The sequence below is a fragment of the Camelina sativa genome, chromosome 12, assembly GCF_000633955.1.
Source record: "Camelina sativa cultivar DH55 chromosome 12, Cs, whole genome shotgun sequence".
In the NCBI taxonomy this organism is placed as follows: Eukaryota; Viridiplantae; Streptophyta; class Magnoliopsida; order Brassicales; family Brassicaceae; genus Camelina; species Camelina sativa.
In genome coordinates, this window is record NC_025696.1 from 2,392,587 (window position 1) to 2,409,757 (window position 17,171).

General features: G+C 36.2%; 5 protein-coding genes across 7 annotated transcripts in view; 2 read left to right on the forward strand and 3 right to left on the reverse strand.

Annotated features, from left to right (window-relative positions):
• Positions 1–638, reverse strand: part of LOC104729648 — a 6,426-nt gene extending 5,788 nt beyond the window's left edge. The window contains exon 1 of the mRNA XM_010448607.2: positions 98–638. Coding sequence (XP_010446909.1) covers positions 98–136 — 39 coding nt within the window. The 5' untranslated portion in view covers positions 137–638. The remainder of the gene's footprint in view (positions 1–97) is intronic.
• On the forward strand, positions 5,455–7,059 carry LOC104729650 (WUSCHEL-related homeobox 13). The gene is made up of 3 exons (XM_010448609.2): positions 5,455–5,790; positions 6,192–6,683; positions 6,776–7,059. The coding sequence occupies exons 1-3, from the start codon at positions 5,562–5,564 to the stop codon at positions 6,859–6,861; spliced, it is 807 nt and encodes a 268-aa protein (XP_010446911.1). The 5' UTR covers positions 5,455–5,561; the 3' UTR covers positions 6,862–7,059.
• On the reverse strand, positions 6,970–8,955 carry LOC104729649 (plant-specific TFIIB-related protein PTF2). Its single transcript, XM_010448608.2, has 2 exons — positions 7,149–8,955; positions 6,970–7,062 (listed from the first exon to the last, which is right to left on the reverse strand). The coding sequence occupies exon 1, from the start codon at positions 8,820–8,822 to the stop codon at positions 7,152–7,154; it is 1,671 nt and encodes a 556-aa protein (XP_010446910.1). The 5' UTR covers positions 8,823–8,955; the 3' UTR covers positions 6,970–7,062; positions 7,149–7,151.
• Positions 9,171–10,713, forward strand: LOC104729652. The gene is made up of 5 exons (XM_010448610.2): positions 9,171–9,631; positions 9,831–9,915; positions 10,015–10,069; positions 10,202–10,340; positions 10,467–10,713. Exons 1-5 carry the CDS (start codon positions 9,440–9,442, stop codon positions 10,575–10,577), a joined length of 582 nt encoding a protein of 193 aa, XP_010446912.1. The 5' UTR covers positions 9,171–9,439; the 3' UTR covers positions 10,578–10,713.
• On the reverse strand, positions 10,765–17,163 carry LOC104729653 (DNA mismatch repair protein MLH3-like). Of its 3 annotated transcripts, none has more exons than XM_010448612.1 (24): positions 16,805–17,163; positions 16,673–16,724; positions 16,539–16,586; positions 16,311–16,456; positions 16,155–16,212; positions 15,954–16,011; positions 15,739–15,831; positions 15,479–15,638; positions 15,358–15,373; positions 15,026–15,246; positions 14,875–14,944; positions 14,729–14,791; positions 13,286–14,596; positions 12,985–13,179; positions 12,756–12,829; positions 12,464–12,664; positions 12,283–12,327; positions 12,128–12,181; positions 11,920–12,026; positions 11,777–11,825; positions 11,596–11,655; positions 11,439–11,511; positions 11,233–11,318; positions 10,765–11,159 (listed from the first exon to the last, which is right to left on the reverse strand). In XM_010448612.1, exons 1-24 carry the CDS (start codon positions 16,928–16,930, stop codon positions 11,001–11,003), a joined length of 3,525 nt encoding a protein of 1,174 aa, XP_010446914.1. In that variant the 5' UTR covers positions 16,931–17,163; the 3' UTR covers positions 10,765–11,000. The 3 variants fall into 3 exon arrangements, 2 of the variants coding, with proteins under 2 accessions (XP_010446914.1, XP_010446913.1); XM_010448611.1 differs by having other exon boundaries at positions 14,729–14,794; XR_002034748.1 differs by lacking the exons at positions 10,765–11,159; positions 11,233–11,318; positions 11,439–11,511; ... (1 more) ...; positions 11,777–11,825; positions 11,920–12,026 and having other exon boundaries at positions 12,283–12,397; positions 12,521–12,664; positions 14,729–14,794.

Sequence of the window (17,171 nt, forward strand, 5' to 3'; positions counted from 1 at the left end):
CTCACAGTTTTTTGAACCTCTCTCAGAAACCCAATCGCACGAAGAAGATGAACAGTTCAAAGAGGAGGATTAGAAAGAAGGGGATTTGTAATTGTACCTTCTTCGCTGCTATTTCGACCAACTTCTTCACGAACATCTTTTATCGAACGGCCAAGTGAAGAATCGTAATAATGGGTTAATCGTAATAATAGACAAAAGATCAAACTCGAAACAAACAACCGCTGTTTCAAATTCCTCGAGAGAGAGAGAGAGAAAAACAAAGAACTGATGAGAGTGTTGATGAGAGAAGTAACGGTTCCATTGATTTGCGGTTTTCTTTTATAAACGGGGCGACCCACGCAAAAAAAAAAAAAATATATATTTAATCATACACATATATGGCAACATATCATACATTTTGAAGTCCAAATATTCCTAAGTATCTCTGGGTTGTAATTTCTAACTATTTCTAGCAAATTCGACCAACCAAACATAACTACAACAAAAGAAAAGAAAAGAAAAAAAAAAACTAATTATTTCAAACAAAATACACATTATATCGCTCAACTGTGAATTTTTTCAAGCTTAATATAATTAATAGATGGCATAGTATTCGTGACAAAATAATTATATAAGTTATAATAACAAAACTTGCTAAAACGATTTATAATTGTTGTTCTCTCTAGTCGGAAAATGTAATTACTACCACATCATGACATCAACTTTAATCCATGCCTATAGAGACATACAGTACGTTTGGGATAATTGTCCTTATTAACTCATCCAACCAACACAAGACGTCTAGCTTTTATGTGTGTGTGTACCTCTTAGAGTAGAGTGAAAGATCAATATACTATAGCCCAAATATATATGATCAAAGAAAAATGAATATCACCATCTGATAAAATTGTATAAAAAGTTATCTTTATGTCCAAAACTAATTCAGTATTGTCTGGTTTTTTTACTTTTGATTTCCTTAGATCTTTCATGGCATATGGTTTTTACACAATATTTTAAGACTTACCAATCATAAAACCCATATTAAAAGTGTTATCAAAAATATTATTCATAGTTTTAGTTGTACCATTTTATTTTATTGTTGTTTTCTGTTTTTAATTATTTTAGTATTTTTTTGTAACATCTTTACTTAATCTTCATCTAATAACATTAATAACATCAGATTCTAAAAAAATTTAAATTCTATTCAAACCCAAATCAATAACCCCTCTTTTAATAAAAAAAATTCCCTTTTTTTTGTTTTACCATTCAAATCAATATACTTATTTATTTGTAACATTAATTAAATCATAGTAGAGCTACAAAGAAAGGTGGGGTCCTCTTAAGAGACATGTCAAAACGTACACGTGGCAGGTATAATCTCTAATATGGGTCCCCTCTAGCTGAAGTTGTTTGATCTGACCTTTTTTGTTACGAGAGACGTCCGATGTTATGTAGATGGACGGTCAGAGATCGCGCTGCCTTTTTCTTCGACATCTCTGACCACCGACTTTTTGGATATATGGAGTATAAAATATTAAAATCATAAATTAAAATATAACTTTTTTATGAAAAAAAACTTTTTATTGTCTTTGATTAAAATAAAATTCTAGTATATATTATTGTTGTCTTTGATTTATCATATTCTATTGCGATTCTTAGCGTAATAGAGTGGGAATGGGTTGCCAAAGCAACAAAAAAAAAAAAAAAAAAAAAATTAAAAAAAGTTGAACTCACCCTGAATAATTTCATAATTAATTTCATCGGATACGCTCTCTTTAACTTTGTGGAGATTTTTATTTTATTTTCTTCTACCGGAGTTGCATAATATAGCTAGAAGATTGTTGTCCCATGGGACATGAATCACATGATGATCATGACTAAGATACTGGCATGATTTTGATAAAATACTAGAGAAACGGTTTCTGTAATGACATTAAAAAGAATCAAGACACCAAAAACGTGAAAACTTCATCAAAGAACTGTTTTTAGTGTGTGAAGTCCGATATATTTTGATTATAAACAATAGATTGTAACGTCTAGTGACTAAGAAACAGAACAAAAAGTATTATATATTTATCTAGTTAAACCAATGATTCCGAAGGGTAAAAGATCGTGACAGATCGTGAAATAATAATTAAAAAAAAAAACTCGAAAGATAAAATTCTTAATACTGTCTTAGGGTAATTGTTAAAACTTAAAAGGCAGAAGAAATTGCAAAATATCGTCGCTCTGCATGTTTTACCTATAAAAAAGTAAAAACACATCCCTAATCCTCTCTACAACAATTGATCCTACCGTTAAACAGATGGGCTGGGCCTGTGAGGAGATAGATATATGGGCTTGAATGAATTATTTTAAGTACCCAATAAACTATACATGCTAAGTAATCACCAACGGTCCTATGACAAGTAATTGCAATAATTAACGAGGAAGGAAGGTCACGTCCACGTTGACAACTGACATAACAAAAAAAAAAAATTAAAAGAGGAAGATGTCTTCACTTTGAGTTCAAGGTTTTTTTGTTCAAACATATTCATAATCCTACTGAAGTCCCTTATTTTATTCACTATCTCCGTGTTATAATGAGTAGCCATATGTACATGGTAAAAGAGAAAGGTAAGAAATAGGATATGGCTTAACCTAAACAATCTGTGAAATGTTCAGCTGTAATAGAAAATATTACTGGCGCATATATATATTCCATTTATTAATTACTTTTCATAAGGCTTAACTTTTTTTGTAAGGGTTTGTAAAAAATTTTGTATCTTCAGTAAAAGCGATATCATTAAGGTTTTGTTTTGTTCCGGAACTAAGAGCATCCGCATACATTACCAAGAATCGGAGTGTAGAATAAATACAAAAGACATCATGATAGATAAGTAAGCATAAAATATAGGTAGAAATAGATTTCTAGAGAGAAGCTATAGGTACACCAAACTCTCCAATCTAAAGGAAGAATCCAAAGAAGCTTGGCCAAAGAGAATCCAATGGGTTTATATATAATCTAATCTGGCCTCATCATCACTAAGTCAGCCATGTAATTAAAGAATATATAGACATCTCTATATATGGACAAATTTATATGAAACTTTTTTTCTTCTATTATATTTTAAAAATTCCCGACCCTATCATTTGGTCGATTCATAAACTTTATGTAAATAGTATTGTTCTGGATCGGATATCTCCATTTGTGTGGTCTCTATATTTTCCGGCTGCTTGAATCTTCTACTCCTAGATGGATGTGAACTTTCTTAATTATACATTGTGAGTCAGTATCACATTTATTAATTTAATTTAAAAGCTTACATATAAAGACGTATCTTATCAAAATAATTTTTCATTTTTCTGTACTTATTATATAGTTCAAGAGTTTTGTTTTCTGAAAATAAAAACGTTTAGTTTAGCGAAGATTGATTGATCTTGTTACATTCATTTAATGACAAAAAATGAAATATATCTAGATTTGTTTGAATATGGACTTTTGGGCATTTATAACACTGTTTGGTCTCGTTACTTGACTTAGGGTCGCACATGCAAACCGCATTATTTTCTTCCATTATGTTGACAATTAAAATCCTAAGTAAACAAAAGTATACTGTCCGGAAAAAACGATGATCATAATAATTAGATAAACAAATGGTCCAACGTAAAACATGATAACAAGATAAACGAGGTTGTACTGGTCTATTGCTGTCAGTGTCGTCATTTATTTAAACCACTACTAAACCTGTATATTAGTAAACGATAGCAGTAGAATTCAGAATATAATAGGGATTTTTACTATAAAGTTTTCTGGCTATATATATAAATCATAATGATAGGGGGAAAAACGATTTATGATCAAACAACTATCAATCTTCCAAAGTTGGTTCATCGTATTTTTACGCAAGGCATTGGTACATTGGTATATAACAGTATCAAACAAGTAGTTTCCATCTTTTGGTTGACAAAGGTTAATAATTTGTTCGTAACGTGAAAAGGTTACAGTATGTAAGTTTAAGAGTTAATCACACGTCCCGACAATCACTACGCCTCAGACAACAATACGGCATGAGTCATGACCACGTATTATATATTCTTTATTTTCATGTTTTGGTCGACCATGGTCACATTTCAATGTTTCGCCTGGTTTATTCAATAGGTATCAATTTCATAGGTTTTTTTTTTTCGGTTAAATGGTTTGCAATTAATGAGTCAGATTAGAGCATATTAAAATCTAAGTGCCCGTGGAACATGGGCGGCGGACACCGACGCACCTAAAAATTATACTGTTCAAACGACACGTGGGAACTATGGCTCCCTAACTTTTTTTTTTTTTTTTTTGCTGGTCGCCGCTACTTAACTTATAAGTCCTGATTGGCCCATCAAATTTTTATTTTTATTTCTATCATGGTTTTTTCATTTTTATTTTTTCCTTAATTGTGATTTATAAGATGATAGGGATTGCAAAAGACGGTGAAACTATAATCTCTATAGAATAATGGGATTGGGAAAAAATATAATGTGGAATGTGTCAGAAAGTTAGATCGCAACCTCAATTTATCAATCAACGGAATGTCAGTTAATTCGGTCAGGGAAAAGAGGAGATTAAAAGTGTTATTTTATCTTGGCACAAGTGCTCTTTATCGCATATTTAAAAAGTTGTAATACCAATTTGACTGTTGACCAAAAAAATAATAACACGAATTGGAACTTGAAAAGCAAAAAACTGAAAGGCAAGCTTTTCATAAACCAATTAGAAAACCATAAATTTATAAGTCACAGACATATGTATATTGGGATTAGGGCAAATTTTCGATTGAATAAATATTTCACCTGATAATAAAAAACATAATCTATCTTTACAAAGGTATTGTATTAGTATTGTCATTTCATAATCCAAATTAACAGTTTTGGAACGTGAAAAACCAAATTAATGTATAGTAGTATTCATTACTACATCTATATTCTAAGTTTAATTTAATTATAAAAAACAAACATTCAGAAATTTAAACTATAAAAATCATACTTACAGTTTCTTGAAAATTACGAATTAAACCAACCACTATAAAGACTATAAAACAATTTGTACCTCATTTATATTGCATAGCTGTGAATATATTTATATCATCAATTCTTGCATCCCAAAGGCAACGGCTACCTCCAACCAGAAAAATCAAATAAGATAGCTTAAATATCCAGTTATGGAAGTTACCGTTTAACCTATTTAATTACTTATTGCAATAAACGTTTAATTTTTTAAACGGTCAAAATTAGAAAATAGAAACTAAATAACCGTTGGTTAAATAGTTTCCTTAAAATCACCCTATGATTGCCAAATATTGAATCATTACCGTTTGTTATTATAATTCTTTGTAATAATACTATAGTAAAACTATAGTATAGTATGATTTTAAAATGAGAACAAAAAAATAATATTAATTAAGCTTTTTTTGTCCTTTTCTGCCTTTACCTTTCCTTCTACTCCCGAAAAAGCACTGACTTTGCTCTGTTTCTTCATTCACACAGAGAAAAAGAGAGAAAAGAACCCAAAAAAAAAAAAGATAAAGAGAAATCTTCTGAGCAAAATTCTGACAAAAGAGATGATGGAATGGGATCATCAGCCACAACCCAATAATCATCACTCTTCTAATCTTCAAGGGATCGATGTGAATGGCGGTGGCTCCGTCGCCGGTGGAGGAGGAATGTACGTGAAGGTGATGACCGATGAGCAGTATGAGACTCTCAGGAAACAGATTGCTATTTACGGCACTATTTGTGAGCGTCTTGTTGAGATGCACAAAACCCTCACTGCTCAACAAGATCTTGCAGGTCTCTCTTCTTCTTCCTCTTCTTCTTCCATTTAAGTTTCTTCTCTCTGTTCACTTAACAAAAAAGGGTTCGTTTTGTAAATTTTTTAAAAAACTTTTGTGTGGTTTTGTTGATTTAAGTGACTCTTCTTCACTTTGGTGACTATGTAATTGAAAATTCTCTGCCTTTTTACCATTTCTTGGGTTAAATCTGATTCAAAAACCATACCTTTTGTGGAATTTTGAGTTATGAGTAAGGAAAATTATGGTTCTTGGGGAATTCAAGAATCGATTTTAGAACTTCCCTCCAAAAAAAACATGTTTCTGCTTGATGGTTTTGCTTCTGAGATATAAAGTTTCAATTTTTATTTAGTTTAATTTCAACAACTCTGCTTCATTTTGTCTGTTGGTTGTTGTTAACAGGAGGGAGATTGGGAGGTTTATATGCAGACCCAATGATGTCATCTATAGGTCACAAGATGACTGCTAGACAGAGGTGGACTCCTACGCCCGTTCAGCTTCAGATTCTTGAGCGTATATTCGATCAAGGCACGGGTACACCGAGCAAGCAGAAGATCAAAGACATAACCGAAGAGCTGAGCCAACACGGCCAGATTGCTGAGCAAAATGTCTACAACTGGTTTCAGAACCGACGTGCTCGTTCCAAGAGGAAGCAGCATGGTGGTGGTGGTGGTTCTTCTGGTAACAACAATAATGAGTCTGAGGTAGAGACTGAAGTTGAGGCACTGAATGAGAAGAGAAGACCTGAGAGTCTTCTTGGTCTTCCTGATGGCAATAACAACAATAATGGCTTAGGGACAGCAACAACAACAGCTCCTAGGCCTGAAGATCTTTGCTTTCAGAGCCCTGAGATGAGCTCAGACCTTCACTTGTTAGGAGTTCTATCAAATCCAAGTAAGTAACAAACAGATATTGGCTTTATAGAAATGGTCAAGAAACTTATGTTACCAAAATCAGATGATTTCTTGTGATTTGTGTGTTTGCAGGGGATGAGCATCTTGTGGGAAAGATGGGACTGTCTGAAAGCTACAATCTTTATGATCATGTTGAAGACTATGGCATGTCAGGCTGATTCATACAAGCTGAGGAAACTTCTAATTATCAGAGAGATCAATGATATGGATTTCGTAGTCAGTCATAAGCAGTTTTAGACTTTTGTTTTTTATAATGGGTGTCTCAGGGCTTATTAAGAAACAAGTAGTTTATTAATCATCTTCAGAGAAACATTTACATGGAATGTGGAAACGTCTTGTGATGCTTGCTTTGATAATTTCTGCATTCAGAAACATTCCAAATATCCTTTAGTTATACTTTAAAAAATTGAAAAACTGATTCAGTGCTTACAAATTCTATTCAAACCTCTCAAGAGTTGAAAACGTGCAATTCTAGCAAAGTTCTGTAGTGACCCTTCTCGATTTCTTCCTCATTCACATTGTGTAAGACTAGAGTCTGGATAATCAAATCCTCCCAATCAATTTCATTTCCTCTCTTCCTTTTCTTCTTGCTATGTTCAAGCTCCAAAGACAATGCACCTTCACTAACTATATCAGAAGGATGCTGTATCGCATGAATCCGTAACTTAGCCGCCTCAATCTTTTCTTTTCGTCTTTCGACTGCAACACAACCTTTTATGTAAGAAGGAGGGAAAGCATCAAGCCCAACATCTTTCTCCAACACTTCCTTGAGCAGAAGCCTTTGACTCAGTTTCGATTTCCCTTTCCACCAATCTTCACACGAAACCATCTGAAAAAACGATTTCTTTTGCAACATACTATTATTGTTTCCCTGACTTATTTTCCCAAGAATCCCACCCCAAGCTCCATCCACATATTCCTTATACATCGTAGACAACTTTTTCACCGACATATTATCATCACTGTTACATAAACTTAGCTGACTTTCATCTCCTGCACTAGAACACCGAGACATAGTAGGCAACTGTTTCACTGATATATCATCATTGTTATTACATAAACTTAGCTGATGTTCACCTCCTACATCAAAATACCGAGACATAGCATGTTGGTGACCATCATCATCAGCATCATCATCACCGTACATAGGTTTTTTGCTTAGGCAGTCCTTAACTATATCTTCTAAACAAAACCCATCAGTTCTAACTAACTCATCCCCTGTCCCTAGTTTTCTCTTTCTCATGGACTTGGCTTCCAATAAACCAATCAAAGTCCCTGAATGTTTCACAACATTCTTCACAGTAACATCTTTCGCCCAAGGCAAACACATTTCTTCAGCAACCTTCACAAGCCTCACCAATAACTCTCTATACCGCAATTTACAGGTACACAACGAAACCCGAGCATCTTTAGCAAAATCATCAATCTTTACCTTAACACCATTAACCTGAACAACAAGGCTCAAAACAGCCACAACTAAAGGCATTGGTTTCCTCCCAGTAGACAAAAACCACTTGAGTGCACAATTCATCAGAAAAGCTCCTTGCTTTGTTATCCTCTCCTTCTTCTCCCTATCAACATCACTCAACCTCGATGAGTTATTCACCGTGTTCATAAACAAACCCACAAGATCAAACTCACGCAACTCCAACTCCAAATGATCCACAACACGCTTAATCACACTCCCTAACTGATGCAACTCACAACCAACTTCATTAGCAATCTCCTCCATAGGCAAAACACCTTTCCCTTCTTTCCTCAACACAGCGTAACAACACGCCCCAATCAAAATCGGAAACCACTCACCTTGTCCAAATTCACCATCAGTGATTTTACTAATCATACTCTTAACCGTTTCAGCATTGTTCCCAAGATTCAATCTCTCTGTGATTACCTCAATCAATTTGTTGGCTTCATAGATCTTCTTATCCTTATAAGCAAGAACAGAGCCTACACCAATGGTGCCTACTCGTATATATGTACCTTGAGGTCCGTTAATACCACCAAGTTGAGCCTCATAATTATCGTACTCATGTAATGTCCCACATCCACCGCAATACGAATTCCCTGTGCCTTCTTCGCGTTCAAGGTTGCTTCCATTGCATCTCTTGCATCGCATGATTCAATCCGAAAGCTTCAAACTTTAAATTAGGGTTTTTTAAATCCCCGCGTGAACCTGAAGGTAGATTCCGATCGACGGCGAATCGACAAGAACTGGGAGAGAGAGAGAGAGAACAAGACCAATGTGTGTAATTAAGATTTGACCTTTCCTTAAACAACCTAAATTAGGTTTTATATAGTGTCGAGATTAATAACAAACGGCAAGCTGTTAATGTGAATTATATTAAAACGACAGAACGTTTAGAGTTTTAGGAGACTTTTAATGAAAACGACATACAGTCTGAATATTTTTTCACTTTCTTTTGTCCTTTTGTTGTCTCCACGACCACAGTATATATATCTTCTTCTTACTCTTCACCGGTAAGAAAATCTGGGTTTCTGATTTGATCCATTTGAAAAATTTGCGGATTCCGTTGGTCGGAGATTTTTTTTTGATTTGGGTTGCGAGGAAATTGTGTGGGGATATAGTTGGCGAGAATTTTGTGGTGATTCAACGGGGGGCTGTAGTGCACGCATGTTGTTCGACGAAAAGCCGCAGAGATATTTTTGTTGCTGTGCGATTTGACTAAGACTCGAAATTCTGAAAATTGTTGCTTGGGTTTTTTAGAAGCTCGAATGGTGAGATTGTCTCTTTCGAGTAAGAGGTACATTTACGTACACGAAAGTGGAAGTAAGCCAACTAAAGAAGCCATTGACATTCACCATGTGATCATCAAGGGAAGCAGATCAACTGGTTATGCTAGTCGTAGGGGGATTGGTTTCTTCCTTGTGCTTTTGGCGAGTTCTATGTATTTTATGCTTGGAAAGGTAATGATACTTTTAGGGGATGTTAATTTATGGACTATAGTTAGATATTTTCATTCTTGTTGAGCAATATGTTAATAGATGAAAAGTTTTGCGTAAAGCACAATGCTTAATTTGTGTTACTTCACAAGGTTGTTTTATTCATGTTCCATCTGTTGTTTCTTCACGCAAGTATCTGAAAGAAAAAATTCAAATAAAACAGGACAATCCAGTTAGAAGTCTTTCTTGGTTCTGCCTCTTAAGTGGTTTCTTAGTTATGCTACAAAGTCGGAAGTTTGTCAAGAAAGGTGAGATCCTGGTTCATGATTGTTCACTCTTTACAGGCTTACCGAATGACACCAGTTTCATGTCTCTGAATAATGCTATCTTTTCTTTGACTTGTTCAGAATCTGTTATAATCATGCCAACCTTTGGGATCCAGCTTGATACTCAATATTTAAGGTACCCTATATATTGTTTGCACTCCATGATGAATTAACGCTTTAAACTACTCCATATTAATGGTTGTAACTCATGACCTATTCTTATCTACACAAACACCAGTCATCTATTGCACATGTTTTTGCTTTGCAGTGGAAAAACTGTCTCCAGGTTTATCCCTATTGGCAAGATTTTGAAGCCTGTGCTGGTTGAATGTGTCACCCCCGTTACATGTTACTGGAGTCTCTCCTTATTTCTGCGTGGCGAAGAACAACTTACATTGGTGTTTAAGGTAATGCCACCAGTTTGTTTCATTACATTGTGAGAGATAACATTTTGCTGAAAACTTTGATAAACAATCAATCTGAGAATATTACGTTTAGCCATCAATTCTGAGTTTGGATTCCTCTTTGTACAGGAACTGCGACCCCCATTGAAGATGTTGGTCCCCATTTGGAAAGCGTTGTGTGCTGTTATCGTCACTGACCAAAGTAGAACCATAGCTGAAGAAGATGTTGTATCTGGTTAAGCATACATCCACTGGCCATGATCCACGACAAGACCAGCACTAAAAGTTGTGATCACAGAATTTGTAGGTTTTTTGGCTGCTGCTGGCAGTTTTGCTTGAAAGATGATCACACAATGTGTTCTGTAATGTGAGAATTCGACTTAGAAAAAAAAAACTCGTGACTGGTGAACTTTTAGACCATGGATCGTTTGTCAGTTATAAACTTTTCTTTTGTATATTAATATAATGGAAAGAATACAATGAGTGAGTTATATCAGCTTGCAAACTCTCTAGTCTAGTGTAGTATCAACCTATACGACTATGCATCCAACGAAAAACGTTAATAGTAACTTTATACGAGTGAATTAGCAAACTGAGGAAGTAGTTATTTACTGAGACAATGGCACTAAAGACTGAGATAACGTTGCAACTTTTTTTTAGCTTTTAGCTTTTAGCTTTGTCTAAGCGTGACTTAGCACGATCAAGCGTCACTTCTCTGCGTTGGAACCCGTGCCACAGTTGTCTGGAACCGAGCTTTGCTATCTGTTTGTGCAATGCCTTCAGATTGACTAAGGGAACTGTCGTTGGTCGTCCATGAGCACACTGCACACAGACTTAATGGGTTAATTTGATTAAAATGAATCCATTTGGTAAGATTTGATGTTTTCTTACTTACCTGGAAACAAAGCGAGGTCTGCTTCAGTCCTTCCATGATTAAAGAGCATTCTGAGGGTAACAGAGAATCTCCGAACATAATTGCACCTTTTTGAGAGAAAAAAAAAACACACACACACATAATTAGCGGAGAAACCAAGTAATGAATGGTGGTCACCATATTATCCTTGAACATACAAAAAAATAATGGAGAGATCAGGAATGTACCTCTACATGCTTTGGAGTTGAGGACTCGAAGAACAGATGGAGGAACTGTTGATGATCCGTCAGTATCAGCAAGCTGGTTTGGCAAAAGTTGAGTAAGAATCTTAAAGAAAGAAAAATAAAAGATAAGCTATGTGCGTATACACGATTCTGAGCATACCTGCTGAAGAAACTCCAACAGATCAACATCTGATAGATTTACACCCAGAATGCATGGGACCTACAAGTGGTGTAATCATAGTGATCATTCAAGTAACCCATACAGAATCCCACAGAGAATAGAATCGCTTTTAACTGGCAAAGCAGTAAGCGAAATGAAAGAGCTAGACTATGTGCCTAACCGCATTAAGTGTGATTGGGGTTGGTTTCTGTTGGATGATGCTCATGTTCCTGTAGAAAAGGAAAACAATAATCACCATCTAGAGAATAATGGTGTGCAATCTAAAACACACAACTGCATATGAGACAGCAAGAGAAAATTTACTTCTTAAAGGACGTTGACCCTTCTACATTGATGTTGCAGATCCAACCCCAGTTTCGTATCTGCTCTGAATAACTCTGGAGTAACTGATAGCCCATTTCTGGCAGTACCTTTTATGTCAAAATAAAAGATTAATGATGCATCATCAATAAACCAAGGCAGAGTAGAAAATTCTGATGACTATGCTATCAAATATTCTGTTCAAACGTACCAACTCTTGGTCTGCACTCAAGTAGGTGACCGACCTTGCTTTCCCAGCCAAGACCTAGTAATTGCAATTGTCAGTTGACAGAAGCACAATATTATCGAAACTAGGAAACATTAGAAAAGTAGTTCCATGAGCTTGAAGTACCAAGATGCTCTTACCTTTTTATGCAGCTCTTCCAAACGAATTCTTTCATCGGCAGCATGCTGTAAAAAATGACACCCGAAGATAGCAAGACATTTATTGAGAGCAATAGTTTCCACAGCTTATGTTGTCCTAGTTTGAACATAATCCTCCACCATATTCAGACAAAGTATCAAGAATTTAAGATAAAGGAGGAACCTGATCAACGATGGCAACTGTTCCACAAGCAATAATTGGGATATATTTTTTGTCAACCTGTTGTAGAACCTTGGCATCTTGAAGAGAGTGCCTGTTTATAGATTCAGGAACCAATGATTCATCGGATCGTAGGTGCAAAAGTCCTGAACATATATCAAGCACCCTATCTTGATCGTGAAGCTCATGTGATTCCTTGGCAACCTGCACAACAATGGAAAAGGTTATGCATTGTCTTTCATGGAACAGAAAGTCACTCAGTCCGGTAAAAACAAACCCAATCAATTTGTGTAACCTGAGAGACCGAACAGTTATGGCGCCATTTTGTTGTAGATTTATCCGGAACTACATATTCCTTTGAGCAAAAGTCTGCGAAATAATAACACAGTAAATACTCCCATATACCAAACTTTTTAAGGAGCATGTTTGATTGACAATTTATATTCTCGACCATTATGTAGCAGTGTCTTCCAGAGGATTCATCTACGAAAGAGACATACTGCTAATTCAAGATTAATATTTACCTTTGTCTCCATCATCCTTTTGGGTCTCTGAGTGCACAGTCCTGCAATCAGCAGATGCTTTCAAGTCTGAGGCAGAAATTAATCTTTTTTCTGTTTCCTGTTTGTGATCATACGACACATCATCAACGATGCTCGGCTTCGGATGCATATAAGACGTATTACAAGGTTGTGTCAAACACTCCAAATCATCAGGTTCTGCAGAAAGATATACCTCATTAATATCTTTTGTACGACATTCCGGAAACTAAAACCAGAGCAGAAACATAATATCCACATCTGACCAAAGACCAATAGTATGTACCTGATGGATCAGAGTTCTTTGATTTTGTGTCTGATCTACAATTTAAGCTGATAAATTTCTTTTTATCCTGATGAAATGGAGGAGCAGAGCGGCTTCTTCTTGACCTTTGTTTACCGTCATTATTCTGTCTAAAATCCCTATAACTGAACTTGTCCTTTCTGATACTAAATTGTTCAATACCCACATTATCTGCATGCCCCCACAATGACTTGCAAACTTTTTCATCTGACTGAGTAAAATTCGGAATATCTGTGAAAGAATCTATGTTGGTTTCTCGACAATCCATTTGCGGTATGATCTCATGATCAAATCTCATGTTAGTAGCTGCAGTGAACATATATTCAGGGTCAGGCATCCTTTCCAGTCTGAAACTCCCTTCAAGAATTTGACAACCTTTCTCATAATCTGACTTCCACTTGGTCGCAGAAGGAGGTGTAGAGAACATTGGAGACAACTCAGAACTCAAACAGAAACTCTCAGCACCAGAGTTCCCCACATTGACAGAGGAAAGGTACTTTTTCCAGAAATTTTCCTCTTCGTAAGAACAAAATTCTGCAGTGTCGATGGGGGCAATGTTAAAATCTTCTTCAACACTTCTACTATATGAGGTACGTTGTGGAGTAAACCAATCAGTATCCTGCCATGAACTCCCTAGGGAACAATCAAGGGTCTTAGTCATTCCATGAAATTCAAGAGTATCAGAAAATATATCACTTTGAGAACCACCCTCTCTGGTCTCTAGGACACCAATCAGCGAATTACTTCGGTCGTTATTAAGTATCAGAGGCATGACAGATCCAGACCTTTCATCATGAGTTCGTATGGGCTCCTTAAGGGTTAGGCTCCCTCTTGAGGAGCAACCACGCAAGAGATGCATTCCAGTGAAATTGCTGACACTTAATTCATCTTTGTATCCTCCAAACTGAAAATATAATTCGTCTGAATCTTTCCTAAGATCCTTGTCGATATTGCGAGTTGTGCTACTCTGACATCTTTTTAGAGACTGTTTACTGCATGTAACACCAGCAACGAAGCTTGTTTCCAGGAGGTCAGTAACTTGTGGAAAGTCTATGTCACATGACTGTGGAAGAGAATCAGTCTGACAGTCAAATTTAGCCACAGTGTCTTGCTCTTTGAGATTCTCAATATTCATGTCAAATTCACATTGTACAGACCATTCACCCTTTCCTTCAGACATATAATCACCATTTATTTTCACTTCAGCAGCTGGGGACAACAGAAAACTACAAGGTGCCTGGTCATTGCTTCTCTTGAGCTTCTTTTTTGTAGGTTCCATAGCTTCAGGCCAATCTGCATCCAGAAAATAAGACATTGATAGAGACTTTCTGGGAATATTTAAAAGGGACGAACAATAGATAATTCCTCGTTCTAATAAAGAAGCACTGATGTTTTAGGAAGGTGATAGTATGAAAACTTCTGTACCTTCTTGAAGTCTAAGGTCTAGTGTATCACCTTTTGCTAGTAGATCAGCACCCCCATCACAAACTTCTGAGGGTAAAACGTACGGAAACATTGAAACACCAAGAAATATTAGTGATATTATCAGAGCTTGAAAAAAGTGTGCGTACCAACACTTGTATCTTTCTTCCAGTTGGCTAGAATGATTCTTTCTATGTAGGCAAGTATAGGTTCCCAATTCTGCCACAGATAGAGATATTGGAAATCATTAAAAAAATTAAAATATACGACAAAATTTAAATCACAAGAGAAATTACTTACCTTGAACTCAACGTGCGTCTTTGATGGTTCAAACGAGAATTCATAAAGATGACGTGGACATGTTATGCACAAAATGTAACCAGGATTCGATTGAAGGCGATTACGTCTTCCTGTTTGTAACCCATCTGTAGGCTTCCAGTCATCCGTACACTCAAAACTAGCAGCCAAGTTGTTCAGCAGCTTATGTATGGGACCTTTGCTTATGAATCTTGAATTGATATCTGTTCCTGTGAAGGCCATACAACGATATAGAAAAACTACCTAATCTAGATAGCAGAAGATAGTTGATGTATACATAATCTACACATTATAAGCTGCAGAAAAATGGATACATATATACTGCAAGGCCTGCAAGGAAAATAACACAATATACACAGAAATTAAGGCTCAAAGTTAACAATCTGACAAACAATGGTGATAATTTGGTGCCCATTTGTGGAGAAAGTAACTTACCTTGAAACTATCTCCAGGACCAGATACATACCCAGAGACATTCAGCATGCCATTTGTAACGTTTACTTTACAAAGCGAGTTTGAAGCCTCTGTCCCTGCATCTCTCATCAATAGTGAAAATGCTGGAGAAGAAGGATTAGTTTGGAAAAGCTCTTCATCACTGTAAAGAGGAAACAATCAGAACATCTACGGCTTTGCGCCAATATGAATTATGAAGGGCTAATTTCGTAAGGATGTTTAAAATGAAGGTAGGAACCCACCTTTCAATATCAAGAACACTAAAGGAAACATTCGAGTGCACAAGGGCAATCCGGAACACACACTTTTTGATAGATTCCAAAACTTTCTTGGGGCTTCAATTGCAAAAAACAAAAACAAAAATCATGGTCACATTTCAGAAAACTTCAGACAAGGCGAAAGTAAGATTAAAACCCAGATGTCTTACTCTAAACAGGTAAGTGTCTAAGAAATTAACCTGGATTGCATATATTTTCGTCTCACTGGCTGATTGTAAAATAGATCTCGGACCGTTACTGCATCAACCAGGTCAAGATCAGATTTTAATCATGACCATGCCAATGTAAGCCAAAAGTTTCTGAAAGTTGTACTAAAGGCTTCACTTTCACAATTGGAATAAGCATAACAGATAAAGCAATAATGTCAAAAGACACATTACCAGTCGTGCCAGAGACTTTTCTATCATCATCAATTCCTAGATGTAGACACTTGGATCCCTGAAAAGCATTTTAGGAAAGTTTAATTAAAACCATAACCAACGCCACACGAACTACATGTAGGAGTATTGAGTAGCATCAAAGTCATTCTTATATACCTTCATAACCTTTCGATAACCATTAGGCCTCCCAATAGCTTTTGTCCTGATTTCCAGTAACGAGATATCTGACATTGAAGCTAACGCCTCTCCACGGAATCCAAAAACTTCATTAGCTGTCTCCAAATCGTGAAACTTTGAAGTAGCTGCAGATATTGCTTAAGCTAAGTTTCTCAATCGAAGTGGCCTTTATCAATGCATCAAACATAAAAAATAGCCAAAAATTACCATATATTTCTCCCAACAAAACCAAATCATCTCTGGAAACGCCTGATCCTGAAAACCATAAAACCAGTAAAAATTTCCAAATTAGGACTCAATCAATCATTAGGTAAAAGTAATCATAGTGAAGCTATACTCACCATCATCCACAACCTTCACAGAGCACGAAACAACACCAACGAAGATAGAAACCTGAAAAATAGAGAGATCAATCAGAAGAAATCCAGAAGAAGAAATCGAAGTAGAAAGGGGGGATTTGATTTTTTGCGAACCTTGGTCGCACCAGCATCGAGACTGTTGAAAACGAGTTCTTCCACGACCCTCGACATGTCGAACATGATAATTCCAGAACGCATGGAGTGACGAACACCTTCGGGCAAAGGCTTAATCGTCTTCATCCCCGCACCCCCGAATTACCCCGACTGAAAAACACCGAGAAACAAAAAAAAAAACCCTAAAACCCTAAAATTTCAAGAAGCAATTCACGCGGGTTTCAATTATTGGAGATCGCGAAGCTAGCTGTCGCCATCAGACACGAAATTGAGAAGAAGGCATCGCCATCGCCTTTCGCACCGCATCCTCTCTCACTCGCCCTTAACGGGAAAGGTTCAGCAACTGGAGGGAAAATACGATATTGGG

Coding starts and splice junctions, on each gene's coding strand:
- LOC104729650 (XM_010448609.2), top strand. CDS start 5,562: ATGATGGAATGGGATCATCAGCCACAACCCAATAATCATCACTCTTCT. Junction 5,791..6,191: donor TGCTCAACAAGATCTTGCAG/GTCTCTCTTCTT, acceptor TGTTGTTAACAG/GAGGGAGATTGGGAGGTTTA. Junction 6,684..6,775: donor AGGAGTTCTATCAAATCCAA/GTAAGTAACAAA, acceptor GTGTGTTTGCAG/GGGATGAGCATCTTGTGGGA.
- LOC104729649 (XM_010448608.2), bottom strand. CDS start 8,822: ATGCGATGCAAGAGATGCAATGGAAGCAACCTTGAACGCGAAGAAGGC.
- LOC104729652 (XM_010448610.2), top strand. CDS start 9,440: ATGGTGAGATTGTCTCTTTCGAGTAAGAGGTACATTTACGTACACGAA. Junction 9,632..9,830: donor TGTATTTTATGCTTGGAAAG/GTAATGATACTT, acceptor CAAATAAAACAG/GACAATCCAGTTAGAAGTCT. Junction 9,916..10,014: donor TCGGAAGTTTGTCAAGAAAG/GTGAGATCCTGG, acceptor TGACTTGTTCAG/AATCTGTTATAATCATGCCA.
- LOC104729653 (XM_010448611.1), bottom strand. CDS start 16,930: ATGAAGACGATTAAGCCTTTGCCCGAAGGTGTTCGTCACTCCATGCGT. Junction 14,597..14,728: donor AGACCTTAGACTTCAAGAAG/GTACAGAAGTTT, acceptor TTCTGGATGCAG/ATTGGCCTGAAGCTATGGAA. Junction 11,656..11,776: donor CCCCAATCACACTTAATGCG/GTTAGGCACATA, acceptor CACCACTTGTAG/GTCCCATGCATTCTGGGTGT.